General features: G+C 40.9%; 2 protein-coding genes across 2 annotated transcripts in view; both read right to left on the bottom strand.

Annotated features, from left to right (window-relative positions):
• The window catches only part of LOC103371338 (transmembrane protease serine 9), a 9102-nt gene extending 7101 nt beyond the window's left edge, over positions 1-2001 (bottom strand). Inside the window, exons 1-2 of the mRNA XM_008300638.1 lie at positions 1578-2001; positions 1355-1502 (exon numbers count right to left, since the gene is read on the bottom strand). Coding sequence (XP_008298860.1) covers positions 1355-1502; positions 1578-1635 — 206 coding nt within the window. The 5' untranslated portion in view covers positions 1636-2001. The remainder of the gene's footprint in view (positions 1-1354; positions 1503-1577) is intronic.
• Positions 2002-12313: 10312 nt separating this feature from the next.
• Positions 12314-22693, bottom strand: part of fgf22 (fibroblast growth factor 22) — a 28257-nt gene continuing 17877 nt past the window's right edge. The window contains exons 2-3 of the mRNA XM_008300508.1: positions 15211-15314; positions 12314-13198 (exon numbers count right to left, since the gene is read on the bottom strand). Of these exons, the coding sequence (XP_008298730.1) occupies positions 13004-13198; positions 15211-15314 (299 nt within the window). The 3' untranslated portion in view covers positions 12314-13003. The remainder of the gene's footprint in view (positions 13199-15210; positions 15315-22693) is intronic.

The raw sequence follows: 22693 nt of genomic DNA, 5'->3' as shown, positions 1-22693 counted from the left end.
GACTCGGAATTTTAAGTGGCTTAATTTTTCCGTTTTTGCCCAGGCGAGCTTTCCTAGACAACTGGAGACATAAAATAGGAAGAAATTAGAAAAGAAATAAGTTTGCTGTTTTTCCAAGAGTCTTCCTCTGTTGTGATACCTCAGTATAGATGGATCCTGATGTCTAAATATATTAAACTCTCTAGTGTTTTGCACATCGCTTATGCTATAAAGATGCAAACCACAGATATGCAGATATGAGAGTGGGAGGAAAAGTGATTTTATCAGCTATTATCGTAAAACAAGAGGAGGTATGCTACATAAAGCTGATAACTTGTGAAATCAAGGTGTGCTTTACTTTAAACATTCTGTATCACCATCAGAGGGCCTATAAGGGAGAGATTTGCCATTTTAAAAATCCTTTCAAGACTTTTCTTTAAGAACTTTGTTCATGTCTATTGTTTTTATAGTCAACAACCTGTTTGTTGTGTCGTGATCAATAAGAAACTGTTTGGAGACATTAAAAATAGTTAAATTATGGAATCAGAATCCTTTAGTGTCATTATACCAAAAAAAAAATACAACGAAATTGAAACTAGCTACTTGAAACTTAATTGAAACTAACACATATGGGCCTGGGCCACGAGGCAGGAAGTAGTGGTTCATAGCATATATGAAACTTAAAGTACATTTCTTCACCTAAATAAAATGGAAATATTTGTGAAATTATTGTCAAATTGCAAATGCGCACACTTACTATGTAAAGAATGTTTAATTTTCTTTAAAAAAAATGTCAATGTTATGGTTATTCAATGCCTATTTATTATTTATGGTTATTAAATAATGTTTTATTGTAATTTCATTTATACATGTACATTCACATTCTAGTTTAGTAATTGTATTGATACTTTCATGTAATTTGGAATTATGAAAAAATAAAATGAAAAAAAATATTTACAGTGCATTTTATCTGTTCATATTAATTACTGTCAGCAGTGTTATAGTCAGTGGTTGTGACCCTGAAGATTCTGATAATCTTGTGTCTTTCCTCGTTTAACTTCCCTGGAAACACATTTTAATGTGTTAAACTTTACTGAACGAGTTGTAAATAGTGTAAACGTGTGCGACGTCCCACTGAGGTCAAATGGATTTACTTACCTTGAGGAGCATGATGTCATTCCCAGATTTAATACCCGTATAATTTGGGTGTTTGCACTTCTTTATGCTGTATCTCATTGTGTCACGATCAACCATCTTGAGATTGTTGGTGCCCAGAATGACGCTTGTAGGATTCCTGCATACATGATGATTTGAGAAAGTTTAGAAAGTCTGTTTTGATGAATGAGTGGTTGCTTGAAGAATTTAGGTCACTCACTTCTCATCACAGTGTGCAGCAGTCATCACAAAGTCCTCGCTAACAAGGAAGCCTCCACATACATGACCTTCGTTGTTTTGCACGGACGCCATGTACTGCATTGACTTTTTCTTGGCCTTTTTACCATTTATGATTTCACTCCCAAACGCTGAAAAAACAATTGAAGAAAATGTGAAGCAATAATTCACGAGCGTGTATGAGAAGAAACATTACGTTGACTTACCATTTTGCTTGAGACAAGTTAGAACAAGAAGCAGCAGAACCTTGTGCAGGACGTGCATTGTGCTGAGAGGAAACTCAAAATGTCACTTTTCAGGAGCCCACTCGACCACTTTATAAAGCACCTGTGTGTGGTTTTCACCCCCCACACTTCCCCCCGACTTAAAGTTTCACTCCACATTCATGCTCATGGTACACTTTGTCTTTATGACTCTTACTGTGGTTTGATTTTATATTTATGAACCTCCTCGTCTCATTGTTAAGATTTATTGCAAAGAGAAACTTTAAACAGAATAGCAATGCAAAATTGTTCTTTCGTTTTGTTTCTAGCTGTGTGATTTCGTGCCTCTGACTGACGTTGCTGCACCAAAATGTGTGAAAACAAGATGAGCAACTACAACCACAGTTTCGACAGTTTAGAGTAGCATCACCATTCAGTATCCTTGTGCTTCATCTGGCCACAGTGCAACATGCCTACGAGCAAAGTGTGTTATAATAATGAAGTGAATTAATTTCAGTAAGTGGGAACATTGTTGACTTAACACATGCACATAAAGACACATGCAGGAACATTCACACTCTACCTTAAACATTGTTAAACCTCATTTTCTCTCATGTATTATTAAAATACTCCCCTAATCCACACACAAGTCTTCCTATATCTGCATCTGGTCATCATCAAATGTAATGTTGTCTTCAGCTCTGTGGTCAATACTGGATGATGTCCAGCAGGGTGGGCCAGAGTTCACTGTAAGACTTTTAAAGTTGCTCTGCTCTTTGACCATCAGAGGGAGCCACGTATTCATTAGTGTAAAGTCACAAATTGAGCTGTTTGAGGAATCCTCCAAAACTGCATATGTCGGTCCAATCATTCTAAGAAAAACACAAATTATGTTCTCTTGTTATAAATAATGTAGAAAGTCTAAGTTTGAGCCAAAAAAAAAAGTCAATAATAGTGCTGGAAAGGAATATTTGCCTATGAAACACTATTCAGTGAACTGTGTGTCAGTTAGAAATTAGACTCTCAAATGCCATGATTCAAAGATTACAGAAATATATGAAACAAGTTTGATATGGAAGCATGCAGCAAAGGCCTCCATTGACCTTACATTATAACAGAATAACAATGAGCTGACCCTCTATTGCAGCAGTCTGTATAAGTATTATCATACAGTGTAATTACAAAATATTGTTTAAAAAAAAATTGATAAGAGCAGGAACAAACTTCCCTACAAGCTTGCAGCCTCAGAGTCGGGCTGAGGCTAAATGTTGTGGTTCACAGCTCTGTGTTCTCCATGTTTTGCATATGTGATGATAATTCAAGCCTTTAAAGTGTTTAAGAAAATTGCTGGAGAGACGGTGAATGTTTTCTATAAAGTTGTTAATGTGGCTGGAATTGTGAAATGATGAAGCACAGCACTGTGAAAATGGGAACATTGAGTTATAACACACAAGACATGTATGTAATAAATATTATATCCTTTAAAGATTTTCCAAAGAAAATCAGTTTTTCCACATATTAGTATCTTGGGATATTGTTGTGTTGTGATACATGGATGAGCTTTATATAATATACAAAGATTACAGTACAGGAGGATTTCGTCATTGGTTCTTTCAGCCACAACTGTGGCTTGCATGCAGCTTCTCCAGACTCTGTGTCACTGGATTACTTCCAATATTATCTAGCACAGAACAAAACAAACAAAATTAAGCCTAATGCAAAGTTTGTTTTCTTTAAATCCATACTTTCAGCCAGAACTTGCAGACTTAGTTGGATGTAGCATCCCTAAGTTTTCCAGCCGGTGTCAAGTTCTCCCTTCTCCGACATGATGACAGACCTCGAGAGTGGAAAGTGACACTTACACATCATGCCTATTGTCTGTTACAACCCGCGGGTTTTAATCCAATAAAAACCTTCTCACCTGGTTTATTTCAAACTAATTCGTGGCAAAAAAAAAAAAAACAACAAAAAAGCAAGCAGATTTTGACATTGTGCATGAATGTGCAGGAAGAACATGCACCTGTTAATCTTTGAAGTGAAAAGACTGCAGTGTTGAAGAAATATCGGTATGCATGCAGTGACAAAACACAGAGTCTGTCTGGCTTCACTGGCATGAAGAATTACTTCACACACAGCGGGGTTGAGGGGCAGGGTGGATAGGCTTTGGCACGGCTCAAACTTTGCATGAAGCGGCACCGACTTTGGTCTTTTCCAGTCACTAACAGCCAAAGACAACCTCATGATGTTGACTGGGACGTTGGCCAACATGTAGCTGGCCTGCCTCAGCTGACCAAAGTATATAGAAGGAGCAACTTAAGGCTACTGACACCTTTTCAGCAATCCTCTTCGTATAATCTTACCCTTTGTATATTCTTAACTTTCCATATGTTACATACACGCCTACATTTTGACAGTTTCCCCGTCACAGGAGTGGCACATACCTTTGCACTTTCTAATCTACCCAGCAATAATAAACAGCGGTAACAGGATGTCGCCCAGCTAATCAGGATTTGATTTATATTTCTGCAGAGCTTTGGCAAATCTGCTCTCCATCTTGTTTTAGAGACACATAGGAGCTATGTTATTAATGAGAAAACTGCTTGATCATGGATTAGCTGAAGATAAATAAAGAGATGCAGTGATGTTCGGCCTGTGGTGCCCAACCAAGGCTGTAGTAACGCTTCATCCAGGGTAAAATGGTGGTAAAATAATGGTAACTGACTCTCAACCTGTTCTCCCTGGCTAGCTTTTGTTTCAGCTGTTTATTATTGGGACTGCACTATATTTAAATGTGTTTCTAATATTCTTTCCACTTAATGTTTGGAAGTGGTCAAGACATTGGAAAGACCTCTCAGTATAATGCAGTCCAGAGGGAGGTACTACGAAACCAGATTAATGGGTTAGTGAGGTATGTTGAGCATAAATCCAGTTTTCTTTGTTGTAAAGATGGCTCTCTTTTTAACCTGCCTACATCACCACAGTAACTTATGGTGCCGTTTAGGAGGTTCTGTGAGATTTTAAGCTGTACATTACTAAGCCCACTGAACAAAGTAAATGTTACAGTAATGCAAGGTGTATGTGTTGCATTGCAATAGGAACTGATGCTGCTGAGCTGTTAAACCAGAAAATACATAGATATTATTTTATGTGTGGTTCTGATTTGCTGCCTAATCTGTTTTACACTGCAGAAGTAATGTCCACGTATCCTTCATTAAGGGACAGTGACCTAAATGCACTTCTTGAGTATCAGATTTAAAAGTAGGAAGTTTAAAGTTTAGGAGCTTTAATGTGCAGCCCTCATGTTAGAAGTAAAGCAGCTCCATGGAGAGTGCACGGAGTAGTAAAATAAATATATCAACCCTATGCGATTAACAGTTTTCTGCCAGGAATGCCTTCCTACATTTTTTTTCAGTAATAGTGCTTTTTGCAGAAATAAATGTTTATGTTCTTCGTAACTCTCCAATAGAACTTGCTCTCCTTGAGTATCGTAGCTGGCATGTGATTGGTTCATTTTGTGCAGAAGACTGGTCAGATTGCACAACGAATGCCCCCTTTTATGTGAGAGTGCACTGATATGAATGAAGAAAACTTGGTTACCAAGGAAAGCTACTTACCACTGTTGTGATACCCTTTAGCTCTCATTGGGATTTCAGGTTTTGTCAAGCCAGCTAACACGGAGAAAGCCTGGATATCAAACCTGCTTCGTAGCACAACCCATCAGTACAACATCACTAAAAACTACACCTATGAACCGATGAGCATATAAACCAATCGAGCGTCTCTTTTGAATTGCATTAGACTTTGGAGGCTAATAAAATGACCACGGAGTGTGCTAACATTTGCGGATTTGTAGCAGTTTCATTAAAAACGTTTAAAAAATTTTCACTCAAAAAGATTTGACTTGTCTCTCAAGCTATAAGGGCAAAGATTAAAGATATATTACCTTTGTTGCTGAGAATGAGATGAGAAGATTCCCCTATCATATGCTGTATACATGCTATGAAGCTGCAACTAATTAGCTTAGGTTAGCATAAAAACTGATACTGGGGAAAACAGTGAACCTGGTTCAGTCCAAACCAATGAAACCACAAATCGTTTGGTTTGTAGGATTTGATTCATGGATAGATTTTAGCTAGCTTTTGCCCATATTTCCATGTTTTATGCTAAGCTACGCTAACTACCTGCTGTCTCTAGTTTCCTGTTTACCCTGTAGGCGTAGAGGGGCATCTACCTTGTCATATAACTCCAAGCAAAAAAAAACAAAACAAAGCAAATAATCGGATTTATGTTCTTTAATACATCCTTTCTTTTTGTGCGGATCAGCTTTCCTCTCACACAATCATCCTTCCACCCTTCTCTTCACCTCGTCCCCCGGTGTCTGGCACGGCTGAAGGCATCTAGAGAATTCCTGACATGGGGTTCGGCCAGTCGGCACCACATACCTGCGGCGTGGTATGGCAGGGCTTAAGGGGAAATGTGGCGCAGGTGCCACTCAGCAGCCCTGTCTAAAGTCCACTAAGTGGCTTCAGACATGAACACTAATCCACTCAGTGATGAGACGGCCTCAGTCTGATAGCCGTGCAGCAGCCTGCCAAGACTGTCCAGGCACACTGTCAGGTCCAGACAGAGCACAATGGGGAGAGAACTGGAAGCTTCAAAGGGAATTGTTGTAGCTTTAATGAAACTGCATTTCCTTTGCAGGTATTTGTGTGTGATGAATCAATTTGTTCATGTTTTTCCTCGCTCTTATGAAATGTTTGCTTTCAAAAGGCAACTCAGGACAGTGAACTCCGTCTTTGCTCTCTCTTTGTGCGAATGTACGTGGCTTCACACGCAAACACAGAAGAACCAGGGGACGTGTTAAAAGACGATTATCATGTTTGGCAGCGCAATGCACCTGTATTACCTTCCTGACAGTTTTCTTCTCTAGACAGCAAACTTTGAGCATCTTTAATTCTGAGATTCACCTTAAAAGTTCCAGTCAAGTCACGACTGAGCCACTACACCATGCAGAAATGTAGATATTTTGTCCATAATACTTTGTTCTACGGCATGACATATTCGGTATCTCAAGTATCCAAAGTTTCAAGCGTTTCGACGATCAGCGAAGCAAAATTTTGCCAGGTGTTTATTCACCTTAAACAGCCGATGTACTCCGACCGTCCCGATGTTAGCTAGTTAGAAATGAACCGCGTACATAGGAGTGTATAAGTTTCTGTCAAGCTCAGCCACTCAGGGCTCGCCAGAAGCTCCTGTTGTCTCATTTATTTCCTCGTCTGTATATGTTTATCAGTTGTAAATTGCTCCACGCTAAGCGGATGTATCTTTACTTTCTGTCTTGTTCATTGCCTTTTTGTGCAATCGTGCCACCTCTACAACTCAACAGTCATGTTCCATCCATTTGTGTCAACAAGGTTTGAAATGTACAATTCAAACAATCTTTTCTAATCACACATAAACACACATTTGTCATACTCTGGCTGTGTTACACATTTTAAGGAACATTACTGTTAACAAATGACTCAGTAGAGGACATTTTTATATCTCTGTTGCTGCCACGAATCACTCGCAAAGGAAGACGCACCGTGACGCTGAATCGGTTCGCGTATTCTCGTGAGTTTGGTCATAAACATAGTGCATGCTTAATAACCGCACACACATGCTCAAAAACTCACATCCACACTCATCCGTCGTCCACCCTTCAGTCCACCTATTCAGCATTATAACTTGGGCTGTTTTTGTAACAAAACAAGCCCTAATCCTAAATTCAGGGAGCTGTGAATGTGCCTCAACAAATGGCAGACAAATGAGAAGGATTAGCGAGGGCCTGTGAAAGAGTGAAAGGTTTGCCATTGATCTACGGTGGTCCTGTTCTCTTTCAGGGCCACTCGGTTTGAAAACCCCACTGAGTAAGAGCATACAGGGCCACTCCAGAGCCCCCTAGGCCACCGAGAGACACACAACAGCCACAATTAGTCTCAGGAGCTGTAATGGCAATTCAATAAGCGCTTTAAAATTGTGCCTTAGTCCGTCTGCCACCCCCCAACCCCTCCCATCCCTCCCATTTTCGTCTACATACATAAGATTGGTATTATGAGTGGCGAGGGGCTCTTTTTTTTTTTTTTTTTCTTTCCCACCCACCACAGTTCTTTTCAGTCACTGTGAGAGAAAATGACCACACAGGGTTTCAAAGGTTCCAGAGGCTGTGGTTTGTTGTCGCTGAAGCAGCATGACTTGTGCCCCTGTAGATTTTGGCTGAGGCCCTGAAAATGGGCTTCTATTATTACTTTTTTCTGTCACTCAGCTGCAAATTAATTTCAAAAGCATTCAATGTAACCTTCTCTATAAACACTATTTTTTTTTTTTTTTTTTTATTGGTTCGTGCAAAATCATGCATGTAATGTTTTTTTTTACGGACGTTGAATGAAGACGTTTCCATCGATTTGCAAATCTGCTAATTTGCAGAAACATGAAGACGTGAGGTGCCGGTGCAGCTTGCCAGGTGCTATCTTACAGACACTTTTAGCAACAACATGACTCACTCCTTCAGTCCTCTGCTTACACCGATCACATCAAACGCGGCCCAAAAACACCTGCGCTGGTGACATCAACGCGTCGCGGCCCGAGGAGGATGTCTTCTGGACGGCTGTCATTTGCATTCTCCTGAGCTCTTTCTCTCTTCGGGACATTCCTCGTTGATTTTGCACAGTGTTTAGGTTTTCCCTTTTTGCCTCATGATCAAAGGCCAGAGCTTTTGATCAGGACTTCCAAAGGATCCCTCTTGTTTTGCTGGCGAGCGCACTGACAGGACAGTGGTGGAGCAATGATAATTACAGCTCCCATTTGCTGTCCGTGGAACTGGCACCAACAGCCAGTCGCACCCTCAGGCCAAGGAGAAAGGGGAGATTCTTGGACGGTTAAAAGAGGAGAGAGAGAGAGAGAGAGGAGAGAGGTGGAGGACGGGAGATGGAGGACACTGACAAAGAGGCGAGTCAATCGAGAGAACAGGCAGAAAATGGGATTACTTTGTGGCGTGCATGTTTTAGTGTGTCTGTACCAGCTGGAGAGTCAGACGAACATCATATGTTCAGAAACGCCTGTAAAGCTGAAATGCGCTGTGACAAGAAAGCAAAAAAAACATGCAAAAAACACATCACCTACAAAATACAGGCTGCTTCTTGTTTGAAAACTAAAAAGAAAAATTGGACGTTTTGGGAAATGCGCTTTCTAACTCACTCATTATTTGCTTTTTCTCAATCTCCTGTTTGAACAGTAAGTTTAAAGATAAAGGAAGTAGTCACTTAGCTTAGCATAAAGGTTGAAAAAAAAGCTAGTGTGGCCCTGTCAGAAGGTAAAAAAAAATCTGCCTCACCAGCATCTCTAAAGTTTCTCTACATATTTCATTTGCTTTATGTCATGATTTCATTTGGTTACCTTCATGCTTGTTTGCGACATGTTTTCGCGACTGCATGTGTCAGACCAACATGGTATGTGTTACTGAGTGTTTGAGATGCTTGTTGTAGGATTTTGTCACCTATGTCGGGAGCAGTTTCCCCTGTTTCCAGTCACTGTGCTAAACTACATTAGCAGTGGCCTCATCGTGAGTATACAGACATAAAAGTGGTGTTGATCTTCTCAACTATCAGTCGGCAAGAAACTGTATCTCCAAAAAAAAAAAAATTCTACTAACTTTCTGAACCCAAAGCCTACAAATGGGATTGAAATATCACCAAAATGATGCCGTTTATTAGACTAAAATCGAAGCGTATTGTTGGATCTTCAACTTTTAGACCATCCTTAAACTAATCATATGTGACGTACAGTTCTATCAAGTAAATGAACCAAATCTAAGCTTCAAATTGTGTTAATTTTTAAAATTAAATTCACCTTATTTTGCATGTCTCGCAAAAAAATTCACCCAAAATAAATCAGGACTGACTCAGGTCTGACCAACACTCATGTGGCAAATATTCTTTCAGGTGAACTGATTTCAGTTTTCAGGTGACCTGCAGGCAGTGTTTGCACAGAGCAAAGACGTCAAGAGAGACTGAGAGGAAAAGAAAACATACTTAATCAATAAAATAAATGCAGCATAGACAGAGGAGCAAGTTATCAGAAAGTTGTTAGAAGATGCATTAAGCTTGATGAAACAACTTTTGGGAGTTGGCGTACAGAAGGTGCAAAAATCGAAGTGTAAAATATCGTCAGCATGTGGAGTCCCTGTTTTTCAGCGTGAGCCTTTTTTTTTTTTGGAAAGTAAACATTTCAAGACATTCTGCTTTTGTTTATTTCTATTTTTTTTAGGATTCATGGCATTCTAACTTTGTTATACTGCACAGAAAAACGTTTTGCAGAATCTTTATTGCATTAAAGAAGGAGCCCACTGTGTGTTAAAGTATGACAGGACCCAAAACGCCCAGACACTGCTTGGAGTTTACGGGGTTAATTGATGACTACCAGTAACAGGAAAACAAATACAAGTAAATTCTTTTTTTTTTTTCAAAATTCTACCACCATCACAAGGGTGCACAGCTGAGGACAAAGACATTTGCATGGCAACAGTCCAGCCAGACCCCCCATACTGATATTTGTCTGGTGCACCCAGACCTTTGGAGCTGAACTACAGTGTGACTTCACGCCACTCTGACCAGACATGTACCCCGTCACAGTAATCTCACATTATGACAGGCTGAAAGGTTGGCTTTTATTCACCCCGAACAGCCACTATTCATCCCCGACTCTCCTTTCTGTTCGCTGAAAAGACCGAGTGGCCTCCTGTGCCACTGGAGGGCTCGTCTGTGTGTAAATGATCTTGATGCTCGGTCGCATAGTTCATAACCGCGGACCTTTCATCGGGCACGGGGAGGTCCTCCACATCAACGCCTCTCCAGCTGTGAGTTTTGTCATGATTATGATGAGGACGAGGAGGAGGAGGAGGAGGGGAGATTATGTCGACGAGCTCTGATGGAGATGTTACCAACACTTAACAATCAATGCCACGCACAAGATCAGATTAAAATGCCATTGTTGCACTTAACAGAAAAAAAATGTAATCAGGGCTTGTAAGCAAGCGAGCCATGACTCATGATTTATCCACATTTTTTATTGAAGTTTACCAAACTCAGCATGGGCCAAGGCACTCAAATGACTTTACTTTGCTGCAATGGATCTAAAGACTGTTTGTTCTGAGACTTTATATACAACCTGCTAGTTCTGGCCTATAGCTGAAGACTGTTTCTGATACGTGGATCACCGATGTACCAATATCCAGTAGTAATACCATACAAATTGAGCTGAATATGGACTTGAATACGATTCTTTTTTTTTTTCCCTTCTTTTTTTTTTTTTTTTAACAGTAGGACTACAATCCAACAGAAAAAAAAAGTCAACAATAACAATAAACATCAACTCCAAACAGTTAAAGAGTACAAAATGTTTTAAATATATTAAATGTTCTATTAGCAACAGCCTTGTTGGCGAGAAAATGTTAGCAAGTCTTGACAGAGAGGCAGTATACCATTCACTACTGTGTACAAAATTAATGAAGCTGCTGCTACGTGACATCTGGCGGTGCCTACGGCTGCGACAACGCGTTAAATGACTCATAATGGATGTCAGTTATTTCACGACTGAACTAAAAGCCCAAGAATCCGAGGCTACATGAGACACATCGCGTGTTTCCCGGTACTGATTTCTATTCTACTTAGCGGTGGGTTGTTGGATGGGAGAAGCAGACTGACAGAAGCATGCACAAACTTACAAAAGGTCCTCGCAGGAAATTCAGCATGTTATCCCAGTAGTTAGCTTAGTTTCTGTTGCATTCTTGTCATACGTAGACATATACAGACAGAACAGTACATTTATCACCGTGTTTAAGTCAGTAGAGCTTTTTTTTTTTTTTCTTCTTCCCTTTCATCTCATTTGTACAGTTCAGGTGCAGTTCAGTATCTCTTATCCAGTGATGTCAGTTTATCCCAAGTGATGGTGAGGAGTTTAAATGTGTAAAAAGGCCTTAGCTCGCATCTGAGGTCATGAGTTCAGGTCCCCTTAATGACCATTAATCATATGAAATCCCTATGTTGTATTTATTCTGTTAACCGCTTAATTATGTTAAGTCTTCTTTAGTCCATAGAAAGAAAATCTGGTTGAGAAACTAATATTTTTGTTGACCTTAAGTTGTACAGTTTAGCCTTACAAAAGAAGAAAATGTGAAATTTACATCTAACATTATTTTTTGTATGTAAAATGTCCCAAAACTACTCTAGGCCTGTGTATGAACACAATGAAATGCTGTCGTGGCATGACAAATGATATGCTGTTATGTTAATTTAGTACATATCAAACACTGTTTTCCTACATGTAATATTTCTTAATTATCCATCCATCCATCCATCCATCCATCCATCCATCATCTATACACTGCTTAATCCTCTGACTCAGAGCGAAGGCAGGGGACACCCTGGACAGGTCGCCAGTCTATCACAGGGCTACACTTAGAGACAGACAACCAAGCACACTCACATTCACACCTACGGACAATTTAGAATCACCAATTAACCTACATGTTTTTGGACTGTGTGGGAGGAAGCCGGAGAACCCGGAGAGAACCCACGCTGCACGGGGAGAACATGCAAACTCCACGCAGAAAGATCACGGGTGTCCTCACCAGGACACGAACCAGTGACCTTCTTGTTGCGAGGCAGCGATGTTAACCGCTGCTCCACCTTGCAGCCCTATTTCTTAATTAGATACCTAAAAATCAATTAAATGGTGCGCCATGATGAAAATGTGAAATGTGTCTAAGGTGTTAATAACATAAATTCACGTGCTTTTTTTGTAAGGCTAAATATACAATATTAGGTCTAGAAATACTGAAATTGGGCCATGAAAAGCCAAATATTCATAGATTTTTAACTGTAGAGTGTAAACCTGTCCCCACATTCTCCCCTAAAATACTGAGTACATGATTTCAGTCCTCACAATGTTTGTTTTACCTCAGATTTGTGGCTACTTTTGTGGTTTCTTTTTTTGTAATCATGATACTTATCATTCCAGCACAAATCCATGAGCTACAGGTAATCAATTCCAAGCCTCTCTTTCCCTTTTTCTGTCCTCTTTCAATCACTTAACGTCACTCAAATGGAGTTCACACACACACACATTGGTGGATACTGTAACCAGACAGATGCCAGAGGATAGCATAGTTCTACTGTATTGGACTGTATTACTGAACATCATTAGAAAAATGCAGAAAATAACTTAAAAGTAGATATTACACTAACTCTACAAATGTTACAGACCTCAGCAAATGTACATTTTATGTGACAGGAGGATGGAATAATAAAAATAATGATCACAGCTAGATCGACACTAGTGTGAGGAGGCAGATGAGCCATCCGGTCGCCGGTCAGAGTTCAGACTCGGGGCAGCTAGGAGGGGAGCATGGGCAGGAAGTGAGTAGACGGGTGTCTTCGTCGAGCCTTGTGGCCTCGCCGCGGTTTCCCCCGCCCGTTCAGCGAGACAAACATCTGCCTGCCGCCGTGCTTCCAGCGGAGAGACGCGTACGTGTTGTAGCCGTTTTCCTCGATGCGCTCTTTAAACTTGCAGCTCGGGTTGTACTTCACCTGAGACGGCAGGGAGAAAGACGAGGGATGTTGAGGAGGTTATAACAGATGAGTCTGCAGTTAAGAGCTGACTGTTATTCCCGCTGTGCTGTGCTAGGCTAGTTTCCAAGAAGTGCACAAAGGTTAATGTGTGTTGTTGCAGTTAAAGATTCCCCAAGTGTTTGCACATGATAGAGATTTTCCATTACACAGAATTTAGCTGGTTTGTCTTTGTAAAGTCATGCAAGTGAGAATTAAAGGGTTTACTAACCCAGAACTACAAAAGAAAAAACACGTATCCCCTCACCACTGGTGGTGTCTAGCCAAGCAAAAAGCTATGTGGAGATATTCACTTCTGAAACTTATTTTCCATCAACCCAGTACAGTTTATGCCAGTGGACAGCACCAGCTTTTCCTTTCCAGAAACAATGTTCTGGTTATTGAGATCGACCTGACAGTTAAGTTTTCGTTGGGACCGATCTTTGAAAACTGATGTCGAGCCGAAACAGATGACAATGAGGTCTGTGAAATATCCCGAGTACCTGAGATGTTGGTGTTGGAAGGACATTTTAGTTCTGTTTACCTACATCGTTTTGGGTTGGCAGCAGAAATGTTAGAGCTGATTTACTAAAACCTTGACAAGTGAAATAGTGTCTGTGATTTGGGTAAATGGATCCTATAACGTTTTAAAATGAACCAAAAATCCACTCTTGGACGTTTTTAAAGGAACTTATTCCTACCACTTAAATATTAAAAAGAAATACTGATTTAGGTAAAGCTTTTGAGTTGAAAAAATATTTTTGATGAGGTGTGTTGACATAACAATGATAAAATCTACTCAAATTTCTGCATTCGTCGATTCAACACAAAATATGAGTTGAGGTAATTTAATGAGCCTGGCTTTGTAACTTCATTTTTTATATTTTTTTACCTTAAGGTCAGAATTTCAATGCCCCTCTAAAAACTGGAGCAACTAAATTTTTTAACTTTTTAACTGAAAACATCATGATAGTTGTATTTAAGTAAATAAGACTTAAAGCATCCTGGTAAATAACAGAACAACTTCACGTTTACGAGCAATCAACTTCGGAACTTAATGCTACTTATGTGAAGTACGTAACATAATTTCATTCAAAGTTGTCATTCCTTAAATCACATTTTAGAGTGTATAACACATGTTTTTTTTTTGTTGTTGTTTTTTTTTTAAATGCGACATTCAGCAGTCAGCAAAGCCACTTTTCCATGGGTGGTTACCACTTCTTATCAGTTACTCAGAGTCTTGAAAGATATTGTAGTGACAAGAGGTTCTGCTGCATTCCCTTTCCCAGATCGTTATCATGCTGCCATAACGAGGCCCCCCTCTGTGATACCATCAGGATACTATGAGCCTGCCGTGATTCACCTGCCTGTTTTTGTTATCGTGGAAGCTTTCAGGGTTTCGTAAAAATCCTGGATCTTCTTCTATTTATGTCCTTTTTTTTTTTCTGCGTTAGCTTGTCGGAGGCACTTGTCTTATCGCCTCTTGCTGACTGATTGCTCGTCCCTGATTTCTCTTTGTCCGCGACGTGAGCGCACGAGCTAGACACCACACACCTCAGGTCTGATGTGTGTCTGATCTTAACAAAGAGAGGTGATTACTTTTGAAAGCTTGCTGTGCGAAACAACAATTGGCAGATGGCACGCAAAGACTTAAATGAGCCCAGCTGGCTCTTTTGTCATTGCTGGTTGGGTTTCTTTTTGCCTGCTATCTATTTTGACAGTGTAACAAGCCGGCTCAAGCTGCAGGTATCGTGGCCCAGGTGTACAGCAGTGATTGATAGTGGCTCTCTGACCTCTCTCTGGACTTTTCCAGCAAAAAGATTCCTGAGATTTCCCTTCACTTCAGCAGAATCAAACATGTTTAGGTAGGCATTCATTTGGAACTCTTATACATATATATCCCTCCCCCTCTACCCCTCACCGGCTCCCCTTCCCCTATCCAAGCTCCAGGAGTCTTGACCTCCAGAAACAATGTTGCCAGGTTGTATACGCACCGATCCAAAGAGCGTGCCTTTCTTGGACATGGCTAAGTACAGCCCGGTGCTGACAGATTTGATGGCAACAACTCCCACACTGACAGATCGGATTTCCATCAGGCCTGGAAAATAAAAGAGGGAACAAGAGTCTGGGTTAGAAACATCAAGCTTTGGGAGTTTCCCCCATCAAAAGCCACTCTATCATTAGCGATTAGAGTACCAGACAGGCCTGTGCTCTGAGGAGAGAGAGTCAGGACAAGAGAAAAAACATCACATACACAGTAGACATGTGCAAAAGCCGAAGTGAGCCTCTGTTGTGAGGAGAGCATTTCAAACAACAGGTAAAAGTGTGATCATGTCAAAACAAATTATTTTGTCATAGAAGCTTAAACAGAACAACTTTACAAACGCACCCTAGTGTCTTCAACTCTATAAATCCTGAAACAGACACTCATGTAGCAGACATACATCATGTCTGCACAGTGTCAGTCTGCCAGGCCACATGCATCCATAAAAGCCTCCCGACTCCAGATGTGACACTCCATCCTGATGATACCCAGTGTTGTTTACTAAAGGACACAAAACTCGTGTCTGCGGGCCACTTAAGCAGCCTCTCCAACCCACTTCACCCCATGAAAAAGCTGGCAAGCCTGTCGGATAATTGTTTGCTCTGGGCACTGATTGCAAACAAGTCCCATGTGGCCCTCTCTTGATCTGTTTTTTTGTCTGCATACAAAAATAAAGGCACACGCCCATTGTCATGGCTATGACAGAGATGTTTTGGAGATGACCTGATGGCTTACCGCAGAGTTCTGAATAGGAGCTAATTGCTGCACATTAACTTTTCTTTTGGATAGCATTTTTCTGGCTTCGTTTGCCCACTTACACCTTCAAAAGCACCTTGATGTGGCCGTCTATCTGATCAGAGTACGAAACCTTTTTCTACACCCTGAAAACCAGACCTATTCAGAGAAAACATGCCGTCTTGTTGCTCGAAGGCCAAAGCACTGCTGGATATTTGTGAAAAAAGGATTGTTGGCTTTGGACGGATGCTGTAAACACACCACCAGATCAAGGTGGTGAAGGACAGGGTGACCCAAAGCTGGTAGGAAATGAGTGATGACGATGAGTCATAAAAGCAGCAGTGGGCCACTGGCCACCTGACTGACCAACCCCCAGCTGCTTTGGTACAACCACAAGGCTTGTACAGGGCAGCGACTGAACTGAATTCCTGAACAGTCTCACTGGTTAAATCCATCCAGCAATGAAAAATAAATGCTCACACCAGGGGTTTTGCAGGTGCTACCCCCCTTGCACTGTAGTATGTTTTTAATGGCTGTTTATTTGTTCAAGTTCGAATTTTGTTTGGAGAGACCAGTAAGGCGGAACTTGGGGCAAATGCCGTGCTTTTTTAAAATGTTTTTTTAATTAAATAAATAGTCATATTATTGTTTAAGAACATGACTTAAAAGATAGGTTTTATGTCTCAATATACAAGAACTAATCTAAATTAATGAGCATAATATGTTTTTTCTATGTATGTAGAAAAACACATAAAGGCATCTGCTGTTTTGAAGCCCCTTTTGGCAGGATGCCTTTCAAATCTATTACAAACTCTGTGGTTAAAGTTTAGACATAAAAATCATCTTAATGTGGGTAAAATGGTTAAGCGAAAGTCATCACAGCTACAATAATAAACACTTGTTTGAAAAGCAATAGTGGTCGCAACACTGACTGTCGCTTTAACAACAGGGATAGTTTGTTGACCCATCCATCCACCCAGACCTCCTCCCTATCTTTACTTTGTAGCTCTGTAATACTGTCAGCTTACTTCTTTCTGCTGTTTTGTGGCGCATGCTGAAACCACTCTGGATTACCGGCTCTTATACAACACTCAGATGTCCATATATTCACAAGGACTTTTCAGTTTGCTGTAATTTTTCGAGTCCACACTGACCAATAGGAGATCCTTTTCTGATGTCATTCTCAGACAAGGGACAGTGTTTGCTTTTTGACCTGTAGTGAAGGTACTGTAGGAAAAAAATGGAATTTTGAACAAAGAAGACGAAATTGAATAAATTTGTCAGATGATTGCCTCTTATTGGTTTCGGCAGAACTTTAGAACTGAACAAGGCCTTAACGTTAGTCCCGCGTCCTTCCCATTGTAATCCACCTTAAAGTTGTTGGTTCAATGCTTAAAAACTTATCTCTGTGCGTCAAGTTTTTTAATGCAAATAACCCCTTTCTACTTTAAAAAACCTCTACACTGTCTCTTTTCACACATCCCTCTCTAATGGCTGCAGCTCGAGCACACTGGCTTCCACGTTGTAATACTGGAATGTTCAGCCATACATATTCGACCCATTTTTGAAGAAAAATAATGCTGGCAAGTTGACAGGATTGGTTTCTTAGGTTTGGTCCACAGGAATGGCAGAAGTCTAAATCTGTGTTTTTGAGAACGTCAACTTGTTTTTTATTGGTCTTTAAGAAAGGATCTTTTTATCTGCACAAGAGCATTAAGGCTAATTCATGTTTCCAAGTCCAGCGTCCACATATAACCTACATTTTTTTACCATGCTGACTGCACATGTGCCAGGAAAACAAGTGGGGCATAAAATAAAATTTTGGTATGAGGAGAAACTATTCCAGGTGATTCTCCATCATTCACACCTTTGCAATTGATCATTAAAAGAGCTGTAATTGAAGTAGTTGCTGCCAGAACTTTTTATACTACAAGCTTTTCATCGACGGAGACCAGTCACTGTAGGAAGTCCTAATTTCTCCAGAAGTCCTGTGATATGTTCACACACCGTGCTCGGCTCACCGCAGGAAAAATCACATTAACACGGCGGTACAGCAGTAATCTGGAACCAGCTGCTTTATCCCCGCGGGGTTTTCTGTGTTCAATATAAAGGGAAAAGCGACTGTAGACACAGACCTGTAGTCGTATGAACAGAGCTGCAATACTGTCTGCTTATTGGCCAGAATTTGTGTATTCAAGAAAAATGTGAACCTTTCATCTGCAACAAGACAATCCATAATCTCATACATGATGCTACTAAATGCTCTTCTTCACAGGATGGTTGCTAATACCGTCGGACTGCTGTTGGTGGTTCCAAAGAGAAGCGCTCCAGAGCTTACGAAAACCCACACATCTGCTGCTCCCATCACTTTAAACGCACAACTGTCTCAAACTGTTTTTCTCCAGCCCCGAACATCAGCAGTCGTGCTTACCCAGTGAGGTCATCTACTTTAGGCATGCGACACAAAGAAGTACAAAGAGTCAAAAGGAGGAAAGAAGAAAAGACGGGTAAGGTAAACAAACACAAACTCCTGTTGAGTGTCTTTCTTCTCTGACAGGAACGTGTAAATGAAGCCCTCTCTCGGCTCGCGCACAGCTGCGGGGAAGGAGGGGGAATGCCTGGGCCGAGTCTGTCCAGGTATCGGCCCAGCTGCGCCCCCATCATTCCTGCGTTCGCCTCTGATCCTCCGAGGAAACATTAACACTTTGATGGCAGCCTCCTCTTTTACGAGCTGTGTTTACAAACACCGGGTGTGCTATGGTGGCACCTGGAGCGTGCAAGGGACTCATAAGCAATTAGCCCAGGCTCGGCTGGTGATTGGGGCGCTGCAAGGGTTTATGGGGGATTAGTCCAGGCCAATGAAAACCGCTGGTGCCTGAAAGTGGTGCCAGCAGTAATTGCCATTATTTGCTGGTTCGAGTTCCAGGCGCGGTAGGTGTGATGGAGGCATGTTTGTCACATCTGAGACGTTGGAATGATCTGTGGTGCGAAGTGTCACATTTGCTTTTTGTTTTAATGTTTCAGGTTAAAAGCCTGGACTTAAAAAGAAACACGTGAACTCAAATGTGGTTTTAAAAGATTGATACACTTTATTTTTAAATTAACTTTTTTTGGGAAGATTTTCAATTCCTATTTTGTGAAGCGCTTGTCGACAGCACCTTAAATATGATTCCTTTCCCACTCCTGCTTTCATAAATTACATTTCATTCATACCTGCTCTTGTAGCAGCCAAGCAGACACAAAAGATCTGAGGACACGAAAACGGGGATTTCACATTGTCTCGAGGAATCGCTTGGGCTCTGGACGCTTGACCACACATCTATAAAGACCAGTTAGATCCATATAACTCGCAGTCTCCCCCTTTGAAAAGTCACTCCATTGTGTTCCAAGCCTGAGAAATCAGAGTGAGGTATTTCAAGCTATTAGAGGGTTTTTCTAACTGTTGAAATCCAAAAGGTCACTTTACTGGAGGGCTGTAACGCGCACAGAAAGGGACTTGTAATGTCGATATAGTTTTACAGGGCGGTACGCATTTCCCACTGAAGCTGTTACAACATTTAGCCTTTTCATAATCGGATTTAAATGGCAGTGGGGAAATTCTGAAACCATGTAAAGCATTAAATGTGGATAGTCAGCATTGTGGTTTAAATTTAGATGAGACCTGTTTCTGACTGTATGCAACATTTTTAAATGCAGCGTTTCATTAATCCTGCCTTAAATAAATCCTGTTTTATAACATGTGGTCTATTTAAATCATTCACGCAATAATTTTTTTAAAAAGTTTGTAATTTTTATTCATGAAATGATTCAAACGTTTTGAACAATATCACAGCTAGAAGGAACAGAAGGAAACAATGCGGACAAATTAACTCTTTGTCACCGAGTCGCACTTGAAGCTGAAGGTCACTCCTTCGCCTCGTTCTGCTGAGCAAGTATCAACTGATGGTCCCATTGAGCTCATGAAAAAGGCACTTTTGGCTTCCCACTTGCAATTGGCAAGATCTCTTAACCTTTGACATGTTTTGGCTGGGACTGTCAATAAGCTCAAGCTGCCATTACAAGCAAATCCTGCACTATACATGTCTAGTCAACTGTGGACTTGCCATTTATTTCTCCTCTATGGGATTTTTAAAAGCATAGAAAAAGTCTTTTAACCCAGTCTCTTTTTTACTCTTTCTTTTCTTTCCGTCCCCCATTTTTTGGACGTTAGCCCATCGTCAGATCATTCAAGCCTTTTCTGACCTTGGAAGAAAAAAAAACGGAAAAAAAAAAAAGGCAGAAAGGAGAGAGACAGACACTCTCACAGGGTTCCCTTTTGTCAGACTCATGGTATGGGGGAGGAGGGCGGCAGGGAGGGAAGGAGGGAGGGAGGGAGTACAGGGTGAAGGTGCTGGTTATAAGATGGTGGCTTCTGTGGAGGCTGCTTCCCTCCCTCCCTCCCTCCCTCCCTCCTTACCTCCCCAGCAAGTCTTTGTTACTCACCTGAGAGGTGAAGAGCTAGACAAGATCTTATTAATGACCACGCGTTTTGAATAGGGCTCTGCAAACTGTGGCAAAATAGTTCCTTCCATCACCAATTTGAAGCAGAAAAGAGTGAAAGAGCGAGCAAAGAGAATGAGGAAAAAGAGATTTTCCTGCTCCTTCCCTCCTGTCTTCTTTTTGTTCCTTTTCCCAGGTCTTTAATTTCTTGGGTTGCCCCCTTGAGCTGCCCTCCATGGCTCAGTGCTCGACCAGAAGCAGAGCCTGGGAATCTCGGAGTTCCCGCTGTGCTCCTGCTCTTGATTGACATACCTTTTCAATTATTTCACAGTTTGCTCGCTTTTTAAACGAAGAGGGCCCTGTTGTTTTTTTCCTTCTGCCCTCCTTTTCAAAACACGAGCTTTTCATGTCGGGTTTGGGCTGCCAGGCCTAATGGCTGTGACCAGCACCTTTGATCTACCATGACCCCCTCGAAGGGTCTGGTACTGGGCGAAGCAGCCGCCTGTGTGTATCGGCGCAGACAAAGGCTGCATCACTCACTATTGCTTTAAACACCTTGAGAGATTACCATGAGAACAGGCTCTCCAGTGGAGGCCTTCACAGGTGCTGCGATACGGAAACTTGCACGTTAAACCTTGAATGTACAGTAAATGATTAAGGAAGGGCTTATTGAGAAGGATAGCTTTGTGTGGCTGGCTCCAGAAGGGAATGCGTAACCCACACACACAGCTCATGTGCTCACTAAATTACAATTATAATCTTTTTAAGCAACTTTGGGCTGTGGACACCATCGCACAGATTTTTTTTTTAACAGTTTTTTTGACTTTCTACAGACAAATATATGAAGGCACTAATCGCTTTGGGAGGGGTGTGATTTGTACAGTAATATGCTCGGAACACAAACCTACCTCTCGTTCATTTTAAAATAGAGCTTGAAAACCTGTCAGTTAGCCCGTTTCAAACTTTACGCAACATTGCTGGTTTCATCAGTCTGTTGAAGTGACCGCATTGTGTCGTTCAGACGTTGATCACTTTCACATTACATTACATTTATCAGTACATTAAGTGACACAATGTGTAATAATATACCAATAAAAGACGACTTAATCTAGATTAATAATAAGCTTGTGAAACACTAATAACCTCATTTGCTAATGATTTCCTAAACACTGTAAACTCTGTCCATATCGGGTGACAATCGAACTACTACTTTACAAACAGGAAAATAAAATGATAAGGACAACTGTGACAGAGTTCAGAGTTCAACCAAAGGACAGCTGCTATGTAACAAATGATTGAACTTATAAACTGTGACACCGCATTTGATAACTACAGTCGTCCTCACATTTATTCGTCCCCTCCCATTAAAGAAGGAAAAAAACAGCCGTCACTGAAATAAGCCGAAGTTGACAAAAGTAATCATGAATAAAAATGTAATGCAAATCATGACATTGCTTATGAATTGTGGTTCAACAGAAATAATAATTATAATATTTTGTTGAACAACCCTTTGAGCCAATCACTGCAATCAGACTTCTGCACCTGTTGACAGGTATGTTGATTTTGGCCCACTGCTCATCAGCAAAGTGCTCTGATTTGTCTGGGACAGTTTTGTTTGTTTTATTTTTTCTAAATTTTTCTTTTCACCCACAATTCCAAAGCAATATTTTGTTTCACTGAATTAGAATTTAGCAAATTTTCATTTATTAGTAGTTTTTTCAATTTCTAGTGATTTGAGTGACTGTTGTGAATTTTGCCTTTTCTTTATTGGAAGGGTCTGAACACATTTGACTGTATGAAGGAAAAAAATTGATAAATGGTCTGCACTTATATAACACATTTATCCAAAGCGCTTTACAGTGTGCTTGTCATTCACCCATTCACACACACATTCATACACCAATGGCGACAGAGCTGCCATGCAAGGTGCTGCCTGCCATTTGGAGCGACTTCGGGTTCAGTGTCTTGCCCAAGGACACTTGGACTGTGGAAGGGCGGGGGATCAAACTGCCAACCTTGCGATTGAAGGACAGCCTGCTCTATCACCTGATCCACAGCCGCCCAGAATTGTGACTTGTTAGACACTGATCGCTCCTATCGCCATGTCAAGGATAATTTATTATTATGAGTAATTAATGAAGTTACTCCTGCTCTTTCTCTCTCTATGGAGACACTTGGATTTCCCCAAAGGGATGAATAAAGCATCTATCTATCTATCT

Source organism: Stegastes partitus, unplaced genomic scaffold, assembly GCF_000690725.1.
Source record: "Stegastes partitus isolate 25-593 unplaced genomic scaffold, Stegastes_partitus-1.0.2 Scaffold33, whole genome shotgun sequence".
NCBI lineage: Eukaryota > Metazoa > Chordata > Actinopteri > Pomacentridae > Stegastes > Stegastes partitus.
The sequence above is the reverse complement of the archived record's forward strand: the minus strand, read 5'-3'. Positions and strand labels throughout refer to the sequence as shown.